The 11,188-nt window shown below is 39.6% G+C and overlaps 1 protein-coding gene and 1 pseudogene across 2 annotated transcripts; one reads left to right on the top strand and one right to left on the bottom strand.

Moving 5' to 3' along the window:
- Window positions 1–1,460: 1,460 nt before the first annotated feature.
- LOC121973847 (serine/threonine-protein kinase CDG1-like) lies at window positions 1,461–4,500 on the top strand. Of its 2 annotated transcripts, none has more exons than XM_042525193.1 (10): window positions 1,461–1,806; window positions 1,881–1,942; window positions 2,020–2,141; window positions 2,221–2,627; window positions 2,714–2,965; window positions 3,047–3,213; window positions 3,293–3,372; window positions 3,453–3,597; window positions 3,807–3,956; window positions 4,064–4,500. In XM_042525193.1, the coding sequence occupies exons 1-10, from the start codon at window positions 1,590–1,592 to the stop codon at window positions 4,313–4,315; spliced, it is 1,854 nt and encodes a 617-aa protein (XP_042381127.1). In that variant the 5' UTR covers window positions 1,461–1,589; the 3' UTR covers window positions 4,316–4,500. The 2 variants fall into 2 exon arrangements, with proteins under 2 accessions (XP_042381127.1, XP_042381126.1); XM_042525192.1 differs by having other exon boundaries at window positions 1,878–1,942.
- Window positions 4,501–7,763: 3,263 nt separating this feature from the next.
- LOC121973000 lies at window positions 7,764–9,158 on the bottom strand (annotated as a pseudogene).
- Between the last annotated feature and the right edge of the window lie 2,030 nt (window positions 9,159–11,188).

The raw sequence follows: 11,188 nt of genomic DNA, 5'->3' as shown, positions 1-11,188 counted from the left end.
TCAAATACAAATTTTAACTTTACCTTGAAGTACTCACTCAAATATTATTGTAAAAGAGTAGAAAAATTAAGACTAAGTTATTTTAATTAAAAAAAATATTTTAATTCGATTTTAACTAGCTGTTTTATTAGTTGCTTTGACAAGTTAGATTAAAAAAAGCTAATTTAGAAAAAAAAAATTCAACAAAATTCCTATTTTAATATTTTACATATGCTTTTATCACTCCGGCCGCACCAGTAGAGACCTACACGGCTTCGTCGCCACCACTCCGGCAGTGGCGGTGGCGATTTTGACGGCGATGCCAACTGCCTGGGAGATGGGGGAAAGGGAGATAAATGGGAGTACAAAGTTTGGCCGTGTTCAAGAATCTAAAAATTTTAATAAAAAATTAAAAACTCAGAGGGGAAAATGGCCCACGGTTACATTCGTCCAAACTTAATTAGATCATTAGACGTATCCTTTACCCCAATCAAAAGAGTAAAAAAAAAAAAAAAACCTAATATCCCGTCAGAGCAATGGTGGCACAAAGCACTTATCAATTTATCAGATATTTAAAATTTGAATCCTAATTTTATTAAATTAATAGATAAATTCTTCTTAATATATGATTGACCAGAACGTTGAGATGATAAGTGATCCATCATTTTCAAAATTAGTTAATATAAATTCAAAATTAGTTAATATAGATGGAATATATGATGTCAACTAAAATAAAAATATATATATAAATAAATAAATAACAATAAAACTAAGTTGAGACGATAAATTAAATGTACCGAAATAAAAACCAAGCACACGAGTCACAATTCTCGTCACAAAATAATTTAGATTTTCATAATACTTGTTCCTTGATTCTTTTGAAAAACCAAAGGAGAAAACATACTAAATGCCTCCTCTTATCATGATTTTGAAGTTCTTTAAAAAAGGTCAATTTCACTAAAGATTATCAAGTAATGATAATGATCTACTAGATTAGTCGGTTAGTCAAATTGATCAATGTAAATAAGATATCAAATATCAACTAAAAAATTAAAAAATATCCAAAACAATGGTTCAACTTCAGCAATTAAGTCTCAACTTTAACGAATTAATAAATAATTTTTTTAATAGATAATTGACTAAAAATACTGAACTGATACAAAAATTTTCATAATTGAACTGGTCAGGGTTAGTTGACATCGACGTAAGCTGATATATAAAATATCATAAGGATATAGAACTCTGAAAGGAATTTTGTCTTTCTTGCTTTGATCGGTCAACTCTGATGGCAGGAAGAGAAAAAAAAAAAGAAAGATCAACGACAGAGAATGAGAGATTGAAAGAAAATCTAGCAGCATAGCAGCCACGCCACCATTTATTATCCGTGCTCAATCACAAATTCACAATCTCTTCGTTAAAAATATATATATATATATATATATGATCAATCTTTGACCGCGATTAAAAAATTGCGCCTGATCCGCCCTTTCTTACCGTACCAGAATCGCTCCTTGTAGCCCATGCTTCACGTATATTATGCTCGCCTGAGAAGCCTCCCCCCATCGGTTGCTTCACGCAGCGACTCCTGATCACATGTAGAATCCCACACCATGAGGCCAAGAATTCAGGCAAAGAAGGGAGGAGAAATGGAAGGAGGAAGAGGAGAGATCATGGAGACGAAGGAGCAGAGGACGGCGGCGGTCGTGGTGGGCATCAAGATGGACGCCGCCGGCCACCAGCTGCTCACTTGGGCCCTCGTCAAGATTGCCGCCGCCGGCGACCGCGTCGTCGCGCTCCACGTCCTCCCCTCCCCCGCCGCCGCCGCCGGTATACCATTCGACCTCTGCCAAACGTCTCTTCTTTCGATCTTTTGGAGTTTGATCGGTCTCCGCATGCAGCAGAAGCTTTGGACGCCTCAAGCAGGTTCCTGTCCGTGTACGATGGATTGTGTAGCCTCAAGCAGGTTCCTGATCCTGCCCTGTTTCATCTTTGTGTCTGATGATTCATTCGCTTACTTTTCTTGACGATCTTGGTACGTAGATCGATTTGGAGCTGAAGATCGCCCGATGTTCTTCTGTCCCCAAGGTGCTGGTTCGGGAATTCATATCTCATGGAGCTACCAAACTGGTTCTTGGCGTCGCCAAGAGCAGCCATGTCATTGGGTAACGATGATAAGATATTATTTGGAGTCGAGATTGTTTCTTTTGAGCTGACTCAGTCGATCCATCATCATTCGATCAGGTGTTCGTCTAAATCTGTTGCCAAGTACTGCGCGAAGAAGCTCCCCCGAGACTGCTCTGTTTTCGCCGTGCAAAATGGCAAGGCTTTGTTCAAGAGAGAAGCATCCCCTGCACAAACGTTGACAGTCGATAAGGAAGAGGAAGAGACGAAGAAGATCAAACCGTCTCTGCTGTCTTTGGAGGACTTCTCCTCCCAGGACAAGCCGGGTTGGCCCCTTCTCAGATCAGCACTGCTTTCTCAATCAGCACCGCGATCCATCGAACATCCTCAGCATAAACCTACTGCCAATTCGAGAGTTGAAAGCCGGGTTCCCGAGGAGCTGGTGCACCTTCAAGAGAAGTATGGCACAGTTTGCAGGGTGTTCAGCTACGAGGATGTCATTTGCATCACCTCTGAATTCTCCCCGAGTTCATCTCTACTCCTTGACATCTTTATGAAGGTTCAGAGTTTCGATGGGGGGCGATGAACTAACCGAATAAGTTGTGCTTTGCAGAAAACCTAGTTGGAAAAGGAGGCAGCAGCCATGTCTACAAAGGAAGTTTTTCAGATGGCCAAGAATGGGCACTCAAAGTTTTGAAATCATCTGACCACCATGCTATGGAAGAATTCGCATCTGAGATTGAGATCGTCACGGCCATGAAACACAAGAACATTGTTTCACTCGTTGGATTCTGCTCCGAGAACAATAAACTCACACTGGTCTACAATTTCTTGTCTAGAGGTAGCTTAGAGGACAACCTTCACGGTAGGCTTACATGTGGTATGAGTTCGCTTGAATTGCCTTCCATTCCATTGTAATCTCACACTGTGCCATGTTTGATAACAGGATTGGACTCTAACAAGAATGCCATTGGCTGGGCTGAGAGGTACAAGGTCGCAGTGGGGGTCGCGGCGGCTCTTGATTATTTGCACAGCAACGGCGATGCCCCGTCGGTGATCCACCGAGATGTCAAGTCATCCAACATCCTCCTCTCTGATGATTTTGAGCCACAGGTATAGCCAGGCAACTCTTTGTTGTGGCCTCCAACAGTTCTATAATCAGGTTGCCTGATGACTGACCTGTTTCCAACAGTTGTCCGATTTCGGGCTTGCGATGTGGGCATCAGCCTCAGCAGCACCAATGATTTGCAATGATGTCGCCGGCACATTCGGGTTTGAAATGCTTGAGATAGATAGCGAGCCTAGTGTTGATATGATGATGAGGAAGTGTTTAACTAACTGTTCGTTTGCAGGTATTTAGCTCCAGAATACTTCATGCATGGGAAGGTGAATGAAAAGATTGATATCTATGCATTTGGTGTGGTGCTTCTTGAGCTAATCTCAGGAAGGAAGTCTGTTGATACAGGGGCCAAGGGACAGGAGAGCTTGGTTATGTGGGTACGTCTATAAATTGCTAGGAATAATTGGATGCTCTCTAACAATGATATAATTTGTGTATCCGTAAAAATATAGGCAATCTTTGTATTCAACTTATCAAGAGAATTGAAAAACAAAAGCATATGAATACCTCTTAAAATACTAAATATTAAAATGCTTTCCATGGTACAAATCTAGCTAATCTGTATCACATCCTAATATGATCACAGGCCATGCCAATTCTACAAGGTGGAAAGCTGGAGGAGCTTGTGGATCCATGTTTAAGGACTGGTTTTGTGAAGTCTCAGTTGGAGAGGATGGCCTTGGTTGCCTTCCTCTGCATTAGACGATCTCCTCATTCTCGGCCACGAATGGAACTTGTAAGAATCCATTGTCCACGCCATTACTCTATTCATCTTTTGTTGATCTAAATCCTGTACAATCCATGTGTTCACTCATCTGATGCAAGTGTTGCTGACTCAATCAGGTGTTGAAGCTACTCAAAGGTGATGATGATGTTGTCCGATGGGCGAGGCAAGTTGCTCACGCACCAGAAAAGGTCGATGACTTAGATGATGAGGCAATTCTCCAGCATAAAAACTTGCAAGCTCATATTGATCTTGCGCTGCAAGACATAGATGATGTATCCTCATCGATCAATAGCATTGAACCCTTGATGAACATGTCAATGGAGGAGTACTTGGAGGGGAGGTGGAGTCGCTCCTCAAGCTTGAACTGATGTTCAAACATAATTTGATCATGTCAGTATAAATAGTGTTTGTTTCTAGGATTGGCTGAGAGAGAATTATTTCATTGACATTATATGTTATTGAACTTGAATGTTTCTCAAAGCATGAGGAACATTAAAAGGAGTGAATAACTTGTCATAGTCTAATGTAAATACAGTTAGATACAATCAATATAAGACTCTTGATGCAAAGTCTTGTTTGTCCTGACTATTAGATAAAAGTATAAATTTTTTCTCTCCCTTGAGCTAACATCTTTAAGTACTTGTCCATGATAATCAAGTTGAATGCAATAATCTTGAATTCAAAACTTCTTGTATAAATGGTTGGTAAAGATACATCTTTATATGAAAGGAAAGTGCATCATTAAGAATTGATAATTTCATAAAGACAAATGCACAACAAAAGAGTGTTCTGAAATAAAGCTTTGGATTCAATTCAGTTACTACAGAGCATACCTTACTATTCTTGATCCCTCTTTCGAACAGATCAGATATCTTCTCTCTTTCAGCGCAGCAGAGCCTATGAGAATCCACATTGATATCACCCGTGCAATACCAAAAATGTATCCATTTCAATGCTAGATCTGAACGACACATACAATGGTCCTACTCTTGTGATTTGGCAAACTGAGCAATCTGCATTTAAGGGCCCTATGCATATTCCACATTCTTCATGTCTCCTACTTATTTTCTACAAAATGAAACTGAAGAAAAATAGAGGATTCGCTTTGCAAGGGAAAACAATTTCTTTTGTTCTTCAATAATATCGTGAAGTTTTCGATTCATATGGAGCTCTAGGGTGACACTAAGATGCTTTATAGTTTTCCAAATTGACAAAAGTGGACATCCGGTGTTTGATTGGGTACTGGAGGGCCAATGATGGTCACATGAACTGACTGCAACTTGAAACTGAATTAACTCTTTTTTGATGATTCTATTAGGCCCAGATATGGTTGAAGAAGAAAATTCCTCTTACATTTTAGAAGCAAATTAATTTATAGAATCAATTAAATCATCAAAACTTTCTTCATGTGAAGTTTTATCAAAAACTTTTAGACCCCTCCGACTTTGCAGAATATCTTCGGACTTAAGCATCAATCTCACATACTCATTCCTCACGTTGAAAAGTGGGTGTGTTTCTTTGGCAGTGGCTGAGTTAGAACAATATGCTTCTTTAAGGACAACAAAGCAACTCTTGTTCTTTAACAGGAGGTAAAAGACATGGGGACGACGTTCAAACGCCTTGTGAAACTTTTGAGGTAATCCTAAGTGCTTTTTGAGACAAAGAAGTCTCCGCCTCTCAGCAGAGTTATCAAAAAATAGACAGAGTAACTCATGAAGAACTCCAATTACGCGCTTCTCTGAAATATCACTATTTGGATCCAAGGTAGAAAAATCTTCGTATGGGGAGACATACTGGAGTTTCTAAAATTGGAAGAAGGAAATAAGAAATTAAACCTTGGTTTAGTTTTTATACCTAGGTCAGTTAACCTTAATGAAATTAATCAACTCTCATTTAATAGATTGTATTCATATATGCAACTTACAAATAAGTCCACATAATAGGGATAATTATATCTAACATTGATATCTATGTATTGGTGTGGTGCTTCTTGAGCTAATCTCAGGAAGGAAGCCTGTTGATACAGGAGCCAAGGGACAAGAGAGCTTGGTTATGTGGGTACACCCATAAATTGCTAGGAATATTTGGAGATCTCTAACAATGATACAATTTGTGTATCTGTAAAAATATAGACAATCTTTGTATTCAACTCATCAAGAAATTGAAAAACAAAAGCATATGAATCTCTCTTAAAATACTAAATATTGAAATGCTATCGATGGTACAAATCTAGCTAATCAGTATCACATCCTAATATGATGACATGATCACAGGTCGTGCCAATTCTCTAAGGTGGAAGGCTGGAGGAGCTTGTGGATCCATGTTTAAGGACTGGTTTTGTGGAGTCTCAGTTGGAGAGGATGACCTTGGCTGCCTTCCTCTGCATTCGACGAACTCCTAATTCTCGACTACGAATGGAACTTGTAAGAATCCATTGTCCACGCCATTACTCATCTTTTGTTGATCTAAATCCTGTACAATCCATGTATTCACTCATCTGATGCAAGTGTTGCTGACTCAATAAGGTGTTGAAGCTACTTAAAGGTGATGATGACGGTGTACAATGGGCAAGGCAAGTTGCTCATGCACCTGAAAAGGTCGATGACTTAGATGATGAGGCAATTCTCCGACATAAAAACTTGCAAGCTCATATTGATCTTGCGCTTCAAGACATAGATGATGTATCCTCATCGATCAACAACATCGAACCCTTGACGAACATGCCAATGGAGGAGTACTTGGAAGGGAGGTGGAGTCGCTCCTCAAGCTTGAATTGATGTTCAAACATAATTTGATCATGTCAGTGTAAATAGTGTTTGTTTCTAGGACTTTTTTTTTTGCTAAATTATTTTGCTTGTTAGGTTACAAGAGAATTGGCTGAGAGAATTATTTCATTGACATTATATGTTATTGAACTTGAATGTTTCTCAAATCATGAGGAACATGAAAGAGGAGTGAATAACTTGTCGTACTTTGATGTAAATACAGTTACTATCTATATAAGGCTCTTGATGCAAAGTCTTGTTTGTCCTGACTATTAGCGAAAAGTATAATTTTTTTTCTCCCTTAAGCTAACTTCTTTAAGTACTAGTCCATGATAATCAAGTTGGATGCAATAATCTTGAATTCAAAACTTCTTGTATAAATGGTTGGTAAAGATACATCTTTATATGAAAGGAAAGGTCATCATTAAGAATTGATAATTTCATGGAAGACAAATGCATAATATAAGAATGTTCTGAAACAAAGCTTGGATTCAATTCAGTTATTACATAGCATATCTTACTATTTTTTATCCCTCTTTCGAACAGATCAGATATCTTCTCTCTTTTAGTGCAGCATAGCCTATGAGAATCCACACTGATATCACTTGTGTAGTGCCAAAAATGTATCCATTTCAATGCTAGATCTGAACGACACATAGAATGATTCTACTCTTGTGATTTGGCAAACTAAGCAATCTGCATTTAAGGGTCCTATGCATATCCCACATTCTTCATGTCTCCTACTTATTTTCTTCAAAATGAAAATCGAAGAAAAACAGAGGATTAGCTTTGCGAGGGGAAACATTTTCTTTTGTTCTTCAATAATACCGTTAAGTTTTCCATTCATATGGAGCTCTAGAGTGACACTAAGATGTTTTATAGTTTTTCAAGTTGACAAGAGTGGGAATCCGGTGTTTGATTGGGTATTGGAGGGTCAATGATGGTCACATGAACTGACTGCAACTTGAAACTGAATTAACTATTTTTTGATGATTCTATCAGGCCCAGATATGACTGAAGAAGAAAATTCCTCTTGCATTTTAGAAGACAATTAATTTACAGAATCAGTTAAACCATCAAAACTTTCTTCATGTGAATATTTATCAAAAACTTTTAGACCCCTTCGACTTCGCAGAATATCTTCAGACTTAAGCATCAGCCTCATATACTCATTCCTCACGCTGAAAAGTGGGTGTGTTTCTATGGCAATGGCTGAGTTAGAATAATATGCTTCTTTAAGGACAACAAAGCAACTCTTGTTCTTTAACAGGAGGTAAAAGACATGGGAATGACATTCAAACGCCTTGTGAAACTTTTGAGGTAATCCTAGGTGCTTTTTGAGACAAAGAAGTCTCCGCCTCTCAGCAGAGTTATCAAAAAACAAACAGAGTAACTCATGAAGAACTCTAATTACGCGCTTCTCTGAAATATCACTATTTGGATTCAAGGTAGAAAAATCTTCATATGGGGAGACATACTGGAGTATCTGAAATTCATCCAACCACATCTCAATCTTCTGCTTCAAGCAAAGACCTTTAGACGGGAAAAGAGAGAACTTAATGACTGATGGTGGCCAACAATTATTTCCATTCAATTTCAATGCATTGTGTTGGAGCACCGAAATAACCTCCTCATTGGGACCAATCGATGCATTCAAACCTTGTTCGCCATCTTGCATTCTGGCAATCTGAAAGTACCCATTTTGGATCTCTTTTGAACTTTTAAGATAATCTTCAGGTAATCCAAGGTACCATAGCATCCCCTGTACAATCCTCAGAGGCAGTCTCTTCTCCCTCGACATCAGTATGAGTTTCCTCAATCTGTCAACGATCTCTAACCGGTGCACAGCATAGAGTTCACTCTCCTTTCTATCAAGGTCAGCAACATCTTGGGTCATCTTGAACCATGGATGGTTATCCCCAGGGTGCAACATAGCTGGGGGCGCATGGTTTCGTGGCCGAGAGGTCTAGGGTTCGATACTCAGGGTGTCATTGCCTAGGATTAGCGTCCCGGCCATGCGCTTTCAGCTGTATACCTGCATTTACATTCTTCCATATCCGTGGGACCGGCTCTAGGGGGCCGCTGATGTGGCAATTCCATATTTTTTGAACCGTGGATTGTTGTACCGTGGGCCAGTGAATTAGACAGCCGGGTGTTTCCTAAGAAAGCTTGCGACCTGACCAGAGATCTCCAAAATGCGGTCAAGCTTGGAGACGGTGGACACTAGGATGTAGCCAGTGGGCTTGTTAGCAATTATGTTTTTGAGGTATATGAGGGTTTTGAGCTCCTTGGCCCTGATCAGAATGTCAACAGTGTCGAAGAAAGGGTCCTTCTTCCATTTCATTATCACATCCACATAATTTGATTTTTGTTTGTGGGAGAAAGCCAAATTTCTGAGGTAACATGACGACCATCTTCTTAACCTTCTCATGACAAGCAGTGCCATCTTGTCTCACAGAAGCTCAGCAGAGACAAGGAAACCTATCAAATGAACAAGTAGCACAAAGCAAACAAATCAAGGAAGGATGCAAAGATGACCATAACTAGAAGAACAACTCGTGAAAAGAAAACAAAAACCAAACGATCTCAATCCAAACCACCAGCTGACTTGGAGGGGGTTGACCCTATAGTAAACTCTATATGGCCAATAAGTTAAAGCAAAATGATCAAAGAGTCATCGAAAATTGTCAAAAATAGGCATAATTAGAAGAAGAAACATACAAATTGGAGACGAAGAGTGAGGTGGGAAAGGCTTCTCCAAGAAACTGCGACGGGGATTCGGTTGATCAGGACGAGGTGGAGGTGTTGAAGGAAGGAGGCGGTGGTGGTGGTGGCAGAGTCGGTGTTTGTTTGGGACGAAATAGAAGCAGTGTGGGCGGGGTAATTAGGTTAGGTTTTGACCTACAGGTGCCAACTTCCTCAGTTGTGTGCAATCGGGCTGGGATGCCAAAAATCTGCTCGATCCGGTCTGTTGGCCCACTTATGAAGTCTGACTTAAATGCTTATAAATTTTTTTTAAAAAAAATCTATATTTTTTATTAAAAACATCACAGCAAGAATCAAACACCGTCTGGTCAGACTCGAATTAATAAGATATCTAAGAGTTTAATCCTAACTGTAACCCACTATAAAAAATATTTTCAGTATGATAACAACTCTAGAAATGTTAGTTGTTTGGATAGACTTCCACGAGTACTTCATGATTTATACTAATAGCTGTTTGTTTAGTCAGTATTTGTTTGGGATGAAACGAAAGTAGTGTGGGTCATCGAAAATTCTCAAAAACAAGCAGAATTAGAAGAAACATAGAAATTGGAGGCGAAGAGTGATGTGGGAAAGGCTTCTCCAGGAAATCACGAATGAGATTTGGTTGATCGGGATGAGGAGGAGGTGCCGAAGGGAGGAGGTGGTGGTAGTGGTGGAGTCGGTGTTTGTTTGCGATGAACAGAAGCAATGTGGGTCATCAAAAATTATCAAAAACAAGCAAAATTAGAATAAACATACAAATTGGAAGTGAAGAGTGAGATGGGAAAGGCTTTTCCAAGAAATCGCGACTGGGAGAGGAGGTGGTGGTGGTGGTGGAGTCGGTGTTTGTTTGGGATGAAATAGAAGCAGTATGGATCATCGAAAATTGTCCAAAATAAGAAGAATTAGAAGAAATATACAAATTAGAGGTGAAGAGTGAGGTAGAAAAGGCTTCTCCAGAAAATCGCAACTAGGATTCGGTTGATCCGAACAAGGAGGAGGTGCTGAAGGGAGGAGGTGATGGTGGTGGTAGAGTCGGTGTTTGTTTGGGACGAAACAGAAGCAATGTGGGCTATCGAAAATTGTCAAAAACAAGTAGAATTAGAAGGAACATACAAATTGAAGGCGAAGTGTGAGGTGGAAAAGACTTCTCTAGGAAACCACGATTGGGATTCGGTTAATCGTGACGAGGAGGAGGTGTTGAAGGGAGGAGGTGGTGGTGTGGTGGAGTTGGTGTTTGTTTGGGACGAAACAGAAGAAATGTGGGCGGGATAATTAGGTTAAATTTTGTCCTACAGGTGCCACCGTCCTCAGTTGTGCAATCGGGTTGGGATGCTAGAAATCTACCTAATCCAGTCTGTATCGGATCTGTATTTGAGTTATGTCGGGCCCAATTGGCCCGCGTATGAAGTCTAACTTAAATGTTTATAAAATTTTTATTAAAAACATAAGAGCAAGAATCAAACATGGTCTTGTGGCCTCTGGTCCAATTGTTAATCGGGCATCTAAGGGTCTAACCTAGTTGCGGCATATTGTAAAAAATTTTCTTCAATGGGATAACAGCTCTAGAAATGTTAGTCGCTTGGATGAGCTTCCGCGAGAGTTTTTCGATTTTATCTTGATAGTCAATGAAAAATTTCTGTGGGACTGAACTCGTCATCTCGAAGATTAGTTGGTTCAAAAAATTTGATATCCGAATTGCCAAAAAAAAACATTGTCTCCTGCCCTGAA

The sequence above is a fragment of the Zingiber officinale genome, chromosome 4A (genome assembly GCF_018446385.1).
Source record: "Zingiber officinale cultivar Zhangliang chromosome 4A, Zo_v1.1, whole genome shotgun sequence".
NCBI classification, from domain to species: Eukaryota; Viridiplantae; Streptophyta; class Magnoliopsida; order Zingiberales; family Zingiberaceae; genus Zingiber; species Zingiber officinale.
The sequence above is the reverse complement of the archived record's forward strand: the minus strand, read 5'-3'. Positions and strand labels throughout refer to the sequence as shown.